This window comes from Zalophus californianus, chromosome 15, assembly GCF_009762305.2.
Source record: "Zalophus californianus isolate mZalCal1 chromosome 15, mZalCal1.pri.v2, whole genome shotgun sequence".
In the NCBI taxonomy this organism is placed as follows: domain Eukaryota; kingdom Metazoa; phylum Chordata; class Mammalia; order Carnivora; family Otariidae; genus Zalophus; species Zalophus californianus.
In genome coordinates, this window is record NC_045609.1 from 55,105,305 (window position 1) to 55,124,005 (window position 18,701).

Sequence of the window (18,701 nt, forward strand, 5' to 3'; positions counted from 1 at the left end):
AGTAGTCTGTGAACAGGAAGGAGGCTCTCACCAGACACTGAATCTGCCAGTGCCTTGATCTTTGACTTCTCAGCTTCCAGAACTGTAGGAAATAAGCTTCTGTTGTTTATAAGCCACCAAATCTATAGTATTTTGTCATAGCATCCTAAATGGACTAAGACAAGTAGGAATAGAAGTGATTTTTTTTCTCTGTAGCTGCCCAAATTAGTAAACTTTCATTCATGTGTGTAAGCACAGCACTAGGGGTACAATGATGAACACAGAGGTCACAGTCTAATACAGTGACAGCATCATAGAGCTTGTATTCAAATGCAGAAGATAACAACTAAATAAATTTTCAAAATTGTTTTGGGTATGTACTTTGCCTTTACATATCAATTTTAGAATCTGCTTGTCTGTATCTACAGATAATCCTTATTAACTTGGGAAGAATTGACATTTTTAGTATGTTGAATTTTCTGTTCCTTGAGTACAGCAGGTCTCTCCATTTATTATGGTCTTGTTTGATTTCCTTCATCAGTGTTTTGTATTTTTCAGCATATACATCCTGCTCATGTTTTGTTATATTTATATGTAAATACTTAATATTGGAGATACTGTAAATGATATACTTTTTTTTTTAAGATTTTTTAAAATTTATTTGACAGAGAGAGACACAGCAAGAGAAGGAGCACAAGCAGGGGGAGTGGGAGAGGGAGAAGCAGGCTTCCCACCAAGCAGGGAGCCCGACGTGGGACTCGATCCCAGGACTCTGGGACCATGACCTGAGCCGAAGGCAGATGTTAACGACTGAGCCACCCAGGCGCCCTAAATGATATACTTTTAAAAATTTTAGTTTCCATTTATTCACTGCTAGTATATAGAAATATGATTGATGTTTGCCTTACATCCTATAATCAAGCTAAATGTATTTATTAGTTCTAGGAGATTCTTTATGTATCCCATGGGATTGTTTATATAGATGATGTTTTGTACAAATAGGGAAACTTTTTTTTTTCCTTCTCAATCTATAAGACTTACTTTTCTTATCTTATTACACTGGCTAGGACTTTCAGTATGATTTTGAATGGGAGTGATGAGAGTGGTCATCTTTATTTTGTTCTAATCTCCAAAATATTTGATCTTTCACAATTTAGTATGATAACAATAGGGTGTGTGTGTGTGTGTGTGTGTGTGTGTGTGTGTGTGTGTGTGTGTGTGTGTGTGTGTGTGTGTGTGTGTGTGTGTGTGTGTGTGTGTGTGTGTTTTAAGATGCCCTTAACCAGGCTAAGGAACTTCCATTCTATTCCTAATTTTCTGTGTATTTTTTTTTGGTCAAGAATGGACTTAGGATATTGTCCAGTGTATCAGTTGATATGATCATGTGGTTTTTCTTCTTTAGACTGCTAATACGGTTTTTCTTCTTTAGACTGCTAATACGGTTTTTCTTCTTTAGACTGCTGATACAACTGCCCAAGAAAAATTTACATAATCTTTAGATTGACTTTCAAGTATTGAATGAGCCTTGCATTCCTGGGATAAACCCCACTTTTCTTTTTGCTTTTATTTTTAAATATTGTCACCTTTTTATTTTTTCACTTAAATAATGCTTTATTTTGTTATAATTCACACGCTACATAACTGATCCACTCAAAGTATACAATTCAGTGGCTTTTAGTATATTCACAGAATTGTACAACCATCACCACAATCAGTTTTGAACATTTTTATCACTCCAAAAAGAAACCCTGTATCCATTATTGAAGATAACAAAAACACTAACATAATTTTTTTGTTTATGCAAGAGGCATAAATGGAAACGTATTCACAGCTGTGATTAGCTTTACTCATCATCATCAGTCGTGTTCTTGCCTTTCTTTCCCAATTTTCTTTTAGGTTAAAAGATAGATTACCTCCTGGTGATTGGAATACCTTTCTCATATTTTGCTGATGTGTTGTTCCTTGTTCCTGCTCATGTTCTTGTTCTAAAAGTTCTTTCCTATACTCTTCCTCTTTTCTTCTGGTGGTTTCTATCTTCCTCTGAATGTCTTAGGTAGTACATTGGGTGTAGAGAGATGGGGATTTTCTTCATGAGGCATTCAAACATGTAATTAGTATATAGCACAAAAGCAAAAATGTTTTTAAGTTTTTTTCTTTTCCCCTTAATTGTATTCTATTTTGCTCTGTGCAACGAAAGAATAAAAAGATCTCTATTAGTAAGATATTGCCCAAAACTTATTATGGCTGGCTCAGTTGGTAAAGCGTGTTACTCTTGATCTTGGGGTCATGAGTTCGAGCTCCAGATTACTTAAAAAATAAATATTTGCTTAAACAAGAAATAAGGTATACCATAAGGTGACTTGCTGACATGAACATAGGAGGAAGAAGAAAATAATTTGTATTTTTGAACTTTAAATGAGTATCAAAAAGCATTTTGGCAATGTGTAGAATGAAAGGGAATAGGAATATGTTATGTTATGAAGCTCTTACATGTTAATCGTTCTGTGAAGGACATGAACAAGTTAAGTGTGATTAGAAAGAAGAGGTGATGGGTATTAAAGAGGGCACATTCTGCAGGGAGCACTGGGTGTTACAAACAATGAATCATGGAACACTCCATCAAAAACTAATGATGTTTATTATGATGGTGATTAACATAACAATAAAAAATGTTTAAAAGAAAGAAAGAAGAGGAACTCTTCAAGAGATCTGGCTCAGGTCTCTAGTGATGTGACTTTTGCAAGTGATTTTATAAGCTTTCCCGATGTGGTGGTGGTGGCATATTGAATACTTTGAGAATTTGATGGAAGTTATAGACAACTCCCCAAGAAAAATTTACATAAGTACATCATTTACTTTAAATTGTGCATGCAGTTTGAGGAGGCTGTGGACCTCCTCTAGCTCATTCATGTAGGTTCATTGATTCATGATGAAGAACCTTTGACCTAGTTACTCTCTGTAGTCCCTAGCAGCCCTAAAATGCTTAACAACAACAACAAAATTATAACCTTTACTTTCAGCCTTGAAATTCTGTGTGTGTGTGTGTTTTGACAAAGAGTAAATTATACTGAATTCTGTCCCTTTTTGATAGTTCCAATTTCTGAGAATATGTAGGTTAGTTTAGCAGTGTATGTTAAATAAAAATTCTGTATTTTTTTATTTTTACAATTTGTAATAACAACAAAGAGAAGATCCAGAAAAAGCCTGAAAAAGAGAATTCTTGGAATTAAAAAAAATCCTTCATTTTCTGGCAGAAAAAGTATTTTTTTTGCATATAGTCAGCTGAAAGTCTTTTTCAAGTGAAAAATGATTGAGGTTTGGAAAGAATGTAAGTAATCTTCATGCCAGATCTTTAATCCAAAATACTCAAGGGTAGCCAAAGTACTGAATTTTAAAGAGACAGTACTTCTACTTCTTTGAATTAATTATGTAGTCAACTGTGGCATTCCATGATCACTAGATAATGTTTTCTTTTTGGCCTTCTGTTATGCTTCGGGGAAACTTAAGTACAAAGTCCAGGAAGTTCCTGTGTTTTCAGCAGTCCAGTTTCTACTGAGACAGAGTTCGAAGATCAGGTCATGATTTCTAGTATTGTTTTGTTTTTTAACTGATTTTACTCTTTTTTTTTTTAAGATTTTATTTATTTGACAGAGAGAGAGACAGTGAGAGAGGGAACACAAGCAGGGGGAGTGGGAGAGGGACAAGCAGGCTTCCCGCTGAGCAGAGAGCCCGATGCGGGGCTTGATCCCAGGACCCTGGGATCATGATCTGAGCTGAAGGCAGATGCTTAATGACTGAGCCACCCAGGCGCCCCTAACTGATTTTACTCTTGATTGAATTTGGATTAACTATTCGGAAAAGCATTTTAACCCCTTTTTATGTACAACCCCATTTAAGTGATGATTAGAATTTAATCTGAAAAGTTAAAATAGTCATATAGGTGTAAATGTTAGGCAAAAAGAGTGATTTTTTTTTCCTGGAGCTGACATTGTTGGCAATAAGATTGACGACTTAGGCAGTCCTAGTTTTCTGTAATTGTCAAATTCCATAGTGTGAGAAACTATGGAATTTACATGGTTTTGTCATGTTTACATGGGTTTAACAGTTCTTGAAGACTGAAGCCCTGGAGATTCTGCTACTTTAGAAATCACGGTGTTAAGTTTTGCCCCTTTTTGGTTAGCTTTATCCTTTAATATGGTGTAGTGGGCAAGTGGTCTGATTGTTTTATTATATGTAACTCTTTTTGTGTGGTAAAAGAATTGAAATCTTGGAAAAATGAAATGGACTCAGATACACAGATATGTGAAAGCAAATACTAGTATTAATAAGCAAGAATCATTCACCAACCTTTATTATAAAAGCCACTGCGAAAAATGGCTAGGCCTTTTTTTTTTCTTTTTCTCTCTCTAATCCCCATATCAGTTTTTTCTTGGTGTGCCTCTTTTTCTTTTTTATGTTTTCAGTGATATGGAAACATTGAACTGCTACTTCTCACCTAGTGCTGTTTCTTAGCTGGTACAGCAGATTTTCTCATTTTCTTTTTGCTAAAAAGAGCGGACACAGATTAGAGGAGAGAATGGAAGATGGTGTGTTTATGTCTGTGTGTGTGTAGATAGTTGTGTGTGTGAAAGTAGTGTTGATTGGGGATAAGAGAATGAACTTAATGGAGAAAAGATGGATTACCACTACCATTTCCTGTTCTTTAGACAACATGTTGTCGCAGAATGGGGGGAAAAAAAACCACAAAAGCCAAAACACCCAAACTAGAAAAATAGTTTTTAATATCTCCACTGTATCTGAAGCCATAAGATACTTTCAGCTTCTAAAAACTCGACTTTTGGAATTTGGGGAGAACCAGCAAATAACACTTCTTTATCAGCCCATCTGAGTTTGGAATCAGTAGGGAAAAAAAAAACGTAGGACACAGACAAATGGGACCTTAAAACATCAGCTTTATGCTGATGAAATCTGGATTGAAAGACATGCCTTTGGCTGCAGTGTGCCTTCTAAAACTTCACCTGATGTATCCAGCTGGTCACTAGCATCGCAGGCCTTTCCTTAGGGGGTCGGAGGCAGAGGGGTACAGAGGAAACCCAACCTCATATTATTAGGAAGGCAGAGCAAACTGTATCTTCTTCTCTGCTGTTAGGCAGCAATGTCTGTCACCAAAATTTAACCCCTCAGGTGGAGGAGATGAATAAGGGAGCAGAAAGAAGCCAGGAGTGTCCCTCCTCTCCATCTCTCCCCTGAAGCATGAAGAATACAGAGTAGGAGTGACCTTTTCCTCCCAACACTGCCATATAAATTTCATTCATACAGTCAAGCTCTACCCCTGAAATCCAGAGAGGAAGAACTGTCCTCTTTTTTGTGTATGGGTGCTTGAACACATTTGGTTTGTTTTGCTAAGAACCTTAGTGTTGACTTAAATTTAAGAAATTTGAATATGTTGGGGGATAGAAAAAAGGGAACTGTGTGTGTGTGTATTCAGTTTGAAAAGGTGGTGAGGAGGAACCTAGTCCCACACATTTATTTGCACTGAGACCTCAACTTCACCAGTGCCCTGAGAGTGGATTGGGAGACGAGGGATGGGGTATGGGAAGAATGGCAACATATGACATATATTTGAACTATTAATGTGCCTTTTTGTTGTGTTTTCCCTTAAGACTTAACAGAGTGGTACTCTTTTTCTAGATTGGCTAGTAGAACCCATCTGATCTGTACTATTTTAATACAATTTCATTTATTTGTAACAATATCTTAAAATTACTTTTTGTTGCAGTTGTATGCCTTTTAGTTACATTATACACAGTTTTTGTGGCAGGGGATAACCTGAAAACCTAATCCAAAATTTCTTAGTAGCATAAGAAATTAATGTGGAACATTATCTGGTGGCCTTTCTTAGCAATTGGATACCTGTTGGCTCATATTTCTTTTATGGAAATTTCTTATAGTAACCAAAGTTTATTGGATATGTAAGCTTAAGGTATTTGGCTTTCGTTTGTTTTAATGATTTAATTAAAATTTAAACTTCATGCTGAACTTATTATCATTGTAATATTATGCTATAAAACATGTTGAAACCAGGCTTTCTATTGTGGGGGTTATGCATTTATTTTGCTTTTTTCCTTTTTATCCTTTCCAATCGTATCAAGATTCTTCAGAGACTACATCCATAGAAAGGCCTATTATTGTTTGGTTTAAGATGTTAGTATTCCTTGACTTCAATTTTGGAAGTCTAAAATACCCTTATAAATTAATTTCAGACATAAACCCACATCTTAACAGGCTTTTTGTGATGCAGGATTATTTCTAAAGGTCTTTGCTAAAAGAATCATGTATATTTGGTATTTTGGCTCTGATTTATAAAGAGTTCTGTAACTTATAGGTGGCCTGATGCACAGTATTACTATGTATAGCCTCTGGTTTTTTATATGAGAATGTGTTTGGTAGTGATTACAATACCTTAATTGTAGGTAAAAGTATAGAGATGTGACCACCCCCAAGGGCTCTCTGTAAAGCTCTGTGCATGGAGAATTTTCTGATTTGTGATTATTACTCTCTCTTGGTATAACTGCATCTTATGCCTGTGGTCTCCTCATTCTGCTGCTATGTCTGTCTTCTCAGCCAGGTCACATTATTTGAAGCTATATTTCATTGTATTTGAAAACACTGCATAACCCCTTCTATTTTGTTAGCCTGTTTTAATTATATATGTAATTCTACAGTTCTAGTATAGAGAATGAAATGCTATTTTTTTCCCCATCATAAAACTACCTTATTTATACATTGTGAGGAGGCAAGCGATTTATGGGTTTTTAGATTTGAAACAATTAAGATTATAGTGAAAGATCTGATTCTGGTCAATGATTAGAGTTGGTGGTAGTTGTAAAAACCAAACAAACAAAGTTATTGTTCATTGTATACTTCTTTATCCCTCCCTCCCCCAAGAGCTAATTGTTAGCGTGGAGTCTTCTGACCCAGTAACTACTTCAGTACAATGATTGAGACAAATTTATATAGAGATGTGAATTGACCCTAAGAGGAGTACCTAAAATCTGAAATGTTTATCAACTTTGGCCCAAATAAGTATACCTAAGCCTGTGGCAAAAGCGGATACCCAGCACTATGTAGGAAAAGGCTAACTTTATAGCTCCCCAATGATGGATTCAGAATATGCAATCTTTTAACTGTTTATATGATGCTCTACAGTTATCAGGGAGTTCCATTCGGGATGTTGGGTTTACATAACTTAGTAAAAGCTAGTATTTTGGGGTGCCTGGGTGGCTCAGACGTTAAGCGTCTGCCTTCAGCTCAGGTCATGATCCCAGGGTCCTGGGATCGAGCCCCGCATTGGGCTCCCTGCTCAGTGGGAAGCCTGCTTCTCCCTCTTACACTCCCCTTGCTTGTGTTCCTCTCTGGCTGTCTCTCTCTCTCTGTCAAATAAATAAATAAAATCTTAAAAAAAAAAACTAGTATTTTTTTTGGACACATACAGAAGAAAACATGTAACAGACACATGAGTTGTGAGGCGTGGTATACGTTGGTGAACCCTTTGCCCAGTCTCAGAAATAGAACATTATCAGTACTGTGGAAAATATACCTGTGTGTCTTACTGTCCTTTTCACCCCAAGAGGTAAAAACTAAACTGAATTCATTTAGTGATTTAAGCAATAGTTTTTGCCAGAACATTTTTCTTACTATTTTATTATATTATTTTAGAGCTTCGTAAAAATGGTATAGTTTGTACTCTTCTGCATCTTGCATTTTTGTTTGTTTTTAAAACTCAGCATTGTTTTTAAGATTCATCCATGTTGATGGATGTAGCTTTGATTTGTGTTTGTTGAGGAACAATATTACATTTAATAACATGCCACGATTTAAGTTTTCCATTCTTCTGCCAGTGGATTATTAGATTGTTTAGGATTTTTGCTCTTTTGAATAGTGTTCCTTGAATGTTCTTAAATAGATCTTCTAGTGCACGTGTCCAGAACTTTCTCTACAGTATGTGGCTAGAAGTATAATCACTGCATGGTAGTATATGCAAGTGTTCAGCTTTATGAGATAGAAACCAAGGTGTGAACATTCTTCTCCCTCCAAATCTGGTATTATCAGATTTCTTAGTTTTTGCCAGTCCTGTTATAAAATAAAAATGTTATTCTGGTTTTAGTTTGTGGGCTCACTAATTATGAATGAGGCTAAATATCTTCTGATAGATTTCTTTATTTGCCATTTGTTTGCCTTCTTTGTGCAATACTTTTTAATAGTTTTTATCTTTTTTATTAGACATTTTATCACTTATGAAAATGATTAGTTGGGGTTCTTTATATTTTCGATGTACGAATCTTTTGTCACTTATTTGTGTTGTAGTTTCTGTTGCATATTTTTTGTTTTTGTTTTTTAGGATTTTATTTATTTGACAGAGACACAGCGAGAGAGGGAACACAAGCAGGGGGAGTGGGAGAGGGAGAAGCGGGCTTCCGGCAGAGCAGGGAGCCTGATGAGGGGCTTGATCCCAGGACCCTGGGATCATGACCCGAGCCGAAGGCAGACGCTTAACGACCGAGCTACCCAGGCACCCCTTGTGGGTTTTTTTTTTAAGATTTTATTTATTTATTTGAGAAAGAGTGCACATGAGCAGGGGGGAGGGGCAGAGGGAGAGAGAGAAGCAGACTCCCTGCTGAGCTAGGAGGCCGATGTGGGACTCCATCCCAGGACTCTGGGATCATGACCTGAACTGAAGATGGACGCTTAACCGACTGAGCCACCCAGGTGCCCCAGTTTTGTGTCTTTTTACTTTTTCTATACTGCCCCTTGAATAGAAGTCCTTAATTTTAATATTGTGATTTAATTAAGTTTAAAAAATGATAGTCCTTTGGGTCCTAGTTTTAGATTTTTCACTGCTATGAGCTTATTTTAAAATTCTCTTGTATTTCTTTCTAAAACTTTGGAAGTTTATTCACATCTAACTATTTAATCCATTGGGAACTGACTCTTATGTGTGGTAGGGATCCAGTTTCATTTCCCCCCCATTGATAGCCAAATGTCCCAGCATTTTTTTAAATATATATATATATATTAAGATTTTATTTATTTATTTGAGAGACAGAGCCCAAGAGGGGGTAGGGTCAGAGGGAGAAGCAGACTCCCCACTGAGCAGGGAGCCCGACGTGGGACTCAGTCCCAGGACTCCGGGATCATGACCTGAGCCGAAGGCAGTTGCTTAACCAACTGAGCCACCCAGGCACACTTTTTTTTTTTTTTAATGTCAGCTCCATGCCCATTGTGGAGCCCAGTGCAGGGCTCAAATTCTTGACCAGAGATCAAGACCTGAGCTGAGATCAAGAGTTGGATGCTCAACCAAGTGAGCTACCCAGGAGCCCCCTGGCGTCATTTTTTAAATGATCTGTCCTGTCATCATTGATTGCAGTGCCATCTCTGTTTCCATTTATGCTTTTGTGTATTTCTGAGTTGTGTATTGTTTTTCCAATGATCAATTGTATACACACAGACACACACACACATTTTTAAAGATTTATTTAAGTAATCTCTACACCCTATGTGTGGTTCAAACTTACAACCCTGAGGTCCAGGGTTGAAAAACTGAGCCAAGCAGGCACCCCTAGGTACCTTATATTTTGTTGATATTGATATTGCTTTCAACTTTTTTATTTTTAGCTGCTATTGATAAATACAAAGTCAAAGCTGGATTTTGTTTTTTGATCTTACAGATAACCACTTGCTAAACTCTTTAGTTTGTAATTTGATAGTATATTATGGAGTTTGATAGTAATTTGATAGTATATTATAGAGTTTTTAAATACAGATTTTCGGGGTGCTTGGGTGGCTCAGTTGTTAAGCGTCTGCCTTTGGCTCAGGTCATGATCCCAGGGTCCTGGGATCGAGCCCCGCATCAGGCTCCCTGCTCCGCAGGAAGCCTGCTTCTCCCTCTCCCACTCCCCCTGCTTGTGTTCCCTCTCTCGCTGTGTCTCTCTCTGTCAAATAAATAAATAAAATCTTTAAATAAATAAATACATACATACATACATACAGATTTTCATATTGTCTATGCATAATGGCTTTTGCACTTCCTTTCCAATCCTTCTACCATTTATTTCTCTTTCTTACCTGATTGCACTAAGACCTTCGGTACAAAGTTGAAGAGAAGTGAGAATAGTGGCATCTTTGTCTTGTTCCTGATCTTAAAAGACTATGTTTCTGAAATTTTATTAAGAATGACATTTACTGAGGCAGCTGGGTGGCTCAGTTGGTTAAGCATCCAACTCTTGATTTTAGCTCAGTTCATGATCTCAGGGTTGTGGAATTGAGCCCTACATCAGGCTCTGTGCTCAGCTGGGAGTCTGCTTGAGATTCTCTCCCTCTTCCTCTGCCCCTCCTCTCTCTCAGATAAATAAATAAATAAATAAATCTTTAAAAAAATGACATTTACTGTAGGTTTTTGGTAGGTGTCCTTAAGTTGTCTTCTAGTTGTCTTTTGTAGTTTCTATTGTGAATGGAATGTTTGACTTTACCATCTTTTTTTTTTTTAGTTTTGAGATTATCAGAGTTTTTTTTTTCCTTTTTTTCTGTTAATGTATTGAATAACATTTAAGATTTTACAATGTTTGACTACCTTTGCATTCCTGAGACAAATCCAACCTAGTCATGATGTATTCTTTCTTTACAGATTATATTTAGTTTGCTAATATTTTGTTTAGTATATTTCTTCTGTGTTCATGAGTTAGATTGGTCTGTAATTTTACTCTTAAGCTGTTCATGCCCGGTTTTGTTACTAAGTTCATATTGGTCTTACAGATATGATTAAAGATTATTCTCTCTTTCATTCTCAAAAATAGTTGATACAGTGTTGGTGCAATCTGTATCCGGAAAAATTTGGTAGAACTCTCATGTAAAACTAACATGCCATGGGGCATCTGGGTGGCTCAGTCGTTAAGCGTCTACCTTCAGCTCAGGTCATGATCTCCTGGGATCGAGTCCCACATCGGGCTCCCTGCTCTGCGGGAGGCCTGATTCTCCCTCTCCCACTCCCCCTGCTTGTGTTCCCTCTCTTGCTGTGTATCTGTCTGTCAAATAAATAAATACAGTGTTTTTTAAAAAAGTTTTTTAAAAAAGGATTATAGGTAACATCTTAAACTTACAGCAACCAATTTTGAATAATACCAAGTTAGTTTCACTCGTATACACTTATACATCTCTGTCCCTCCTCCTTTATATTGTTATTGTCAGAGATTACATGTTTATACATTGTGTGTCTATTAGCATAAATTTATAAATATTTTAGACATTTGTCTTGTGAACCATAGGAAAAAAAAGTGTTGTTACAAACCGAAAGTACAATAATACTGGCTTTGACATTTACCTATGTAGTTAATTTTACTAATGTTATTTATTTCTTCTCATGGCTTTGAGTTACTCTCTGGTTACTTTTCATTTCAGCCTGAAGAGCTCCCTTTAGCATTTCTTATAGCTCAGGTCTGTTGGTAATGAACTCCTTCAACTCTTGTTTATCTAGAAATGTCTTCATTTCTCTTTCATTCTTGAATGATAGATTTGCTGCATATAGAATTTATAGTTGCTACTTTTTTCTTTTAGAACTTTAAATATATTATCCCACTACCTTCTGGCCCCCATGGTTTCTGATGAAAAATTAGTCGTTAATCTTGTTTGTGGTATTTGCTTCTCTCTTGCTGTTTTCTAAATTTTCTCTTTATCCTTGTTTTGTTTTTATTTTTAAGGTTTTATTTACTTATTTGTCAGAGAGAGAGCACCCACAAGCAGGAGGACTGGCAGGCAGAGGGAGACAGAGAAGCAGGCTCCCTGCTGAGCAAGGAGCCCTATGCGGGACTTGATCGCAGGACCCTCGGATCATGACCTGAGCCTAAGGCAGATGCTTAACCAACTGAGCCACCCAGGCGTCCCCAAATAAATAAATAAAACCTTAAAAAAAAAAAAAAAAGAAATATTTCATTTTAGTTATGCTAGTTTTCAACTCTAGAATTTGTTTGGTTCCTTTCTATAATACTTTTTCCTTGTTGATATTCTTATTTTGTTCATGCATTCCCCACTCCCTATTTCTTTGTGGTTTCCTTTAGTTTACTGGATATGTTTGAGACAGTTAATTTAACATCTTTGAGTAGTAGTTCCACTGTCTGGACTTCCTCAGGGATGTTTTTGTCAAATCTTGCTCCTGTGAATGGTTCATACTTTGTTCTTTCTTTGTGTGTATTGTAATTTTTTGTTGAGACTTGGATATTCTGATTACTATAATGTGGTATTGTGTAAACCTATTAACTCTTCAGTGATTGCTGATTTTTGTTTGTTGAGTGCTAGAGTCATCCATTTGTGATGTTTCCAGACTATTTTGCAAAGTATATAATTCTTTTTGTGTGATGTCACAAGTTTCTGGTTTTTTTTTTTTTTTTAAGATTTTATTTATTTATTTGACAGAGACATAGCGAGAAAGGGGAACACAAGCAGGGGGAGTGGGAGAGGGAGAAGCAGGCTTCCCGCCAAGCAGGGAGCCTGATGTGGAGCTCGATCCCAGGACCCTGGGATCATGACCTGAGCCGAAGGCAGACGCTTAACGACTGAGCCACCCAGGCGCCGCACAAGTTTCTGTTCTTACTTCTGCAGTCAACTGGTAGCTTGAAAAAGATTTTTTCCTTAAATGTGTGGCTCAAAAAGAGAGACAAAAAGAGTTTTATCTTTTTTTCTTTTAAGATTGTATTTGTGAGAGAGAGAAAGTACAAGCAGGGGGGGGGGGGTGGGAGTGGCAGAGGGAGAAGAGGGCTCCCAGCTGAGCAAGGAGCCCGATGTGGGACTCAATTCCAGGATCCTGGGATCATGACCTGAGCCAAAGGCAGATGCTTAACCAACTGAGCCACCCAGGCGCCCAAGAGTTTTATCTTTTTTAATGTTCCGGTATATACCACCAGTAGAAGCCACTGCTCCAAGATGACTGAACTGATACAGATGTCTGTGCTGGGCCCTCAAGGCACTGCCAGGCCAACCAAAATTCATAACTCCAAATTTTAGAAAGACATGAGCCCTATTATCCCTCCTGATGCATCAACCACTTCAGAAACATGGGCTCCTAATCCCCACTGCTATGGAAGGAAGGGCTGAGGACTTGAGGGAAGGTGGTTGGTTTACACCCGTAGACTTATTAGGAAGGATCAGCACTCTCTTCCTTCATGTACTTCCCTGTTTGTTAATAAGTTTCTAGAGTTCTGAACCGGTTGATTACAATTGCTCTTTCCAGCTCAGTTTTTACTTTGGGGAGGAACTGACCTCTAGATCTTACTATTCTTATATTTTCTATCAGTGATGCTTTTGAACTGCAAATTTGATTTAAATTTGTCTTAAATTTGATTAAGGCCAGTTTTTCAATGTTTTATTTTGCCTGGGTGGCTCAGTTGGTTAAGTGTCTGCCTTCAGCTCAGGTCATGATCCCAGGGTCCCAGGATCGAGCCCCACATCAGGCTCCTTGCTGAGCGTGAAGTCGGCTTCTCCCTCTCCCCCTGCTCTTCCCCCTGCTTGTGCACATGTGCACTCTCTCAAATAAATAAAATCTTTTAAAAAAATTAAAAATTTTTATTTTATGGGTAATGACTTTGATGTCATAGTCAATAATTTTTTGCATAAACCACGGTGACAAAGATTTTTCTCCTGTGTTTAGCATGGCTGGATGGCAAACCTTTGTGATACAGGCAAGCCGCAGAGGGGCTGGTAGGGGGAGCATAGCTTGGCTGGTGAGAACTGTCCAGGGAGTACAGGTGAGCTCTGTGGGGCTTACCGAGGGAACTGGTATATCCCTGCCAGCAGGAAGCCTTTGGGATGCTAGTTTCTATATCAAGAGGGCTGCAGAAGCCATCTCCAGGTTGAGTTTGCCAATGCTGCAAATTTTCTGAAAGACTGCATGTCCTGGGCACATGACTGAGTAGAGTTATGCTACCCACTCTGCAGCAGCTGGAAACCAGAGGAGACCTCCTTTCTCCTTCTGTGCCTTTTTCAGTTCCCTGTATTAAGAAAATTTAACAGTTTCATGTTCATTTTGAAGGAGAAATGCTCATAGAAATCCTGTTACTACACACAAGATATCAAATATTATTTAAATTAATAGGCCATCCTTTGAGGCTTGAAATTGTATGTTATAAATATACCAGTCCTCAGTATAATCATTATTAAAAACCTCCAATCTAGAGGTCTTATTAAGTAGAGAATTGAGTCACTATATATAGTCTCAGAGATGAAACTTCTAAAGCATCCTAAATAGAAATTACTCTACATTGTCATCAGTTCACTTCCATTGCACACACAAGGAAATGGGAGTGTCTCTTTATTAGGGATTAGTCCACATTCTTTTGTAGGAGTCCATAGATACCTTTCTAAACTCAAAGAATGGCTTTAACATTAGGCTTTAAAAACTTAACTCCTTTTTATCACAATAATTACTTTTAAGAATAGGTATATGATCTTTTGAATGTAGATAAACCAAGTCACTTAGGACTTCAAATAATTTGTAACTATATGTGCAAATTAAAAATTTGCTTAATGATCACTTATATCACAGCTTATAAGAAGGGTTCCTATTCGGTTGGATTCATCGGTACTTTCTGAGGGTGCCCTGGTCATGCTTTATTGATAGATACATATTTTGAATATCATTCCTCCTTATATCTGCTATAGATACTTATTTTGGTTGGTAAGGGCCTAGAGATAAATAAGTAAAATCCTTGATCCTTGTGGGCACCTGGGTGGTTCTGTCAGTTAAGCGTCTGGCTTCAGCTCAGGTCATGATCCCAGGGTCCTGGTATTGAGCCACGCATTGGGCTCCCTGCTCAGCAGGGAATCTGCTTCTCCCTCTCCCTCTGACCCTCCCCCTTCTTGTGCTTTTGTGTGCTTTCTGTCTCAAATAAATAAATAAAAAGTCTTCTAAAAAAAAATCCTTGATCCTTGTACAGGTTTCCTTTAGATTTCAGTGAGAGATAATTTCTTTCCTTTTTTAATCTTTTAAAGATTTATTTATTTATTTTAGAGAGAAAGCATAAGCGGGAGGGGCAGAGGGAGAGGGAGAGAGAATCCCAAGTAGACTTCACATTGAACGCCGAGTCTGATGTGGGACTCAGTCCCATGACCCCTGAGATCAGGACCTGAGCTGAAACCAAGAGTCAGACACTCAACTGACTGAGCCACCCAGGCACCCAGGAGATACTTTCTTCCAAGGCTATTTATTGAGTCTTTGACACTAAGCTTTCTTGTACATATCTGTCCTAGGAAAACAATTTACATAAACATATATTCTAGCAATGGAGGATCAGTAGATGCCCTGTTATTGCAAATAATAACAAATTATTACTGAAAATAATTAAAGAGTATTTTCCCAAAAAATTTTATTACTTTACCTATTTTATACAGATTCTTTTTAACTTTTTTGTTCTCAGATTCTTGGCTTTTATTACCAAGTACAGGTATAGTCAGTTCTAGTATACTTTGTAACTGATCCAAAGCAGATATTTACATTTTATTTACAGCTATCATTTTTCTCCCAATTTGTTTATCTAGTATCTCTGTTGATAATTTTTCTAGAATTTCTCTATAAGTCAGGTATTCTTAAATAAGTCCTGTTAGTCTAATAGTCAGTTGTATAAGTAGCAGAAATAATTTCATTTAGAGGCACCTGGCTTGCTCAGTTGGTGGAGCACAACCCTTGATCTCAGGGTTGTGAGTTAAAGTCCTGTGTTGGGTGTAGAGATTACTTAAAAATAAAAAAATCTCTAAATAATAGAAAGAATTTAATTTAAACGTATTTTGTGTTTGTCTTGGGTATAAACATACTTTAAAAATTATTAAATAGTGCTCTGGTTACCAAAAACACAATTCATGTAACTTTTCTGTGTTTCAGAAACCTTTTTCCAAAAAGGACAAAGGAACTCAAATCAGTTGTTCATAGTGCTCCTGGCTGGAAATTATTTGGTAAAGTCCCTCCTAGAGAGAATCTTCAAAAAACTTCCAAAATCATTCAACAGGTAAGTACTAATATAGCCACGTGGTTTGTCTTAGCTTTTCAAATATTTTTTCTTAATAATCATATTCCACTTTCATTCATACTTTTTCTACATATAAAATTTAGGGATTATTAGATATTTATAGTAACCTTAATTTTTTAAAAAAACACTATTTTCAGTTATCTTTTATGGTTGTGAAAATTCTCAAAAGTGATAGAACATTGATTTTTGTTTTTCCCCTGGTTATTCCTTGGAGAGCTTTTTGGTTTTTTGTTTTCCTTCTTAGCTAAGCAGTCTTACCACGTACTTTGACTTCTAATTGAATATGGTAGCGTTTGCCAGTGGCACAGATTTTATGGATGCAGGGAGTTGTCAATCGGTGAATCAGTAGAAAGCAAAAGCTGAGTAAATTTTGAGGTTGAACACCTTCTTTGGTCACTTTTCTGGTGTTCTGACTGAACCAAGGACTTTGTGAGATAGGTGGATATATAATCTGTTTCTAGTAGTTTTGGAGTCAGTTCTTCCAATATCTGTATTAATGTACATGTTCTGAAGCTCTTAAGAATTTCAGATCTTGCTTGACTCCTGAACTTGGGCTCCATCGGTACTAGGAGATAAGAGAGACTGGATCAGTTTGCAGGCATTTCTAAGTTCTGAGAAGTTGTTGCTCAGAAGGAGATATGTATGTAATACATTTCCTATCTCTCTCCTTCCCACTTGTAGTTTTTCAGATTCAACACAACCATTGTGTATAAAAATAATCACATCAAGACAATAATCATTATTCAAATTGGAAAAAATACCTTCCATTAAGGATTTAGTATTATTCCTTTTATTGCTCAAAGAAAAACTGGTTTCCCTGGTAATAGAAGAAAAATGTTAAATCTCTAAAAGCATTTGTTGTAGTTAGTTTTATTTACAATTAAAATATTGACTAGTTTATATAGCTACTGGGACTTGAAACTGTAGTGTTGTGTTTTCCAGCCTGTGAACCTGGGTACTCCATGTGCTACAGCTAAGGCACTGGGGAACAGTGGCTGACTCAGTGATACTCCACGTCTGGTGGTTACAGTGCAGACTGTTAGCTTGAAATTATACACAATTTTGACATTAAATGGCACTATATTTTTTTTCTGTGGCATCATATCTTTGTAAATCTGGTTTTCTGAGGTTGCTGTGATGAAAATCAGATAACTGCAAAAATCAGTGTTCAACAGGAAATGAGTGTGATCAGGTCCAATCTGATTTCAAGATTTGTGAAATTATACAGTGCACAAGAAGCATACATGCCTAATTAGTAATTGTGGTTATTTAAGAATGAAAACCTTTTTCCCTTCAATTTATGTGTATTTTTTCAAATGACTACTAAGTGTTAGGACATTAATCCTTATTAAATTGTTGGGCATAACTACTTACTAAACAGAATACTTAGGTATTTCTATTGGTTTAGGGGAAGACTTGAAAAAATTAATGGTATGCTAAGGGTACTGCTACCCAGGAAAGTTTGGGAATTTTTGCTATCGCAACATCTTAAATTTTAACTTTTTTTTGTAAAGTCTGAAAGTAACTTCTCTTGTCTAGAGTTTTCCAGAAGACCAAGTTCGCCCTCTAGAGGCAAAACAGTGGTCTTGCTATTGAAGGTTTGTATTCTTGACTTTATGATAGTTTACGTTAAATATGCATGTGCATACTTTTATATCTTTATGTAAACTAACATTCTGCAACAGGTCTCTAAGTAAATTACTGGTTGGATAATTATCGGTTTACTTATATGCTGTATACTTTTAGCCATTTTCATTTTGGAAAGCTAAGATGTCACATTCTCTCTTTCATATATATTGTGTGAAAATTTGATGAGGGATCAGGAAAAGAACAACTCGTATTTTCATGTGGGACGAGGGAGTGGAGTTGATGCAGTTGCTCTCCTCTGTAGTCCTTTGGCCTTTTAGAAATGATGATATCTCCTACCTGCTACTTTTAATTTTTGAACTTTCCAGTGATGTGTAGGTTAGTGTGTTATTTGGGTGCTTTTTCCATGATTGTTTGTTTTCTGGGAGGTACGATAGATAGTGAAGTCTTTGTTCTTCTGATCCTTCCCCCCCCTCAAAATATGTATCTCCCCATGAATGGAGCCTGTTTCTGCCTCTCCCTTTCTGCTTTCTCTTTCCCTGTTTGTATGTTTGTGCTCTCCTCCCCGTTTGTCTGACTTTGCTCTGCTCTTCCCTGCAGTTGTCATTTTCAAGGTGGGCATGATTTTCTTTTCTTAGTAACAATAAATTTATAACTTTGTGTCACTGTTTCCACTTGAAAACATGTTTTTCACAGCCCTGAATTTTAAACTCTTTAAAACATTATGAAAATAAAAGTTGTTTGAGATCCTTTACCATGTACTCCTTTTGAATGAATATTATATGTTGAGAGTCAGAAATCAAAAATGAAGGATCAGTAAAGACATGAAGAATGTTAGGGCACATCTTTCATTCATTCTTTCTTTTTTTTAAAGATTTTATTTGAGAGGGAGTGCTCGAGTGCGGTAGGGGGAGGTGTGGGGAGAAGCAGAGGGAGAGGGAGAAGCAGCCTCCGTACTGGGCTTGGAGCCTGATGTGGCACTTGACCAGAGTTGAAGGCAGATGCTTAAATGACTGAGCCACCCAGGCGCCCCAGGATACATCTTTCATGTTTTAGGGAAGGGCCTTA

The 18,701-nt window shown here is 37.1% G+C and overlaps 1 protein-coding gene across 2 annotated transcripts in view; it reads left to right on the top strand.

The window, feature by feature from the left end:
* Positions 1–18,701, top strand: part of TBC1D12 (TBC1 domain family member 12) — a 97,683-nt gene that overhangs the window by 20,026 nt on the left and 58,956 nt on the right. For both annotated transcript variants that reach the window (XM_027595254.2, XM_027595249.1), the window contains exon 2: positions 15,902–16,025. In XM_027595254.2, coding sequence (XP_027451055.1) covers positions 15,902–16,025 — 124 coding nt within the window. The remainder of the gene's footprint in view (positions 1–15,901; positions 16,026–18,701) is intronic.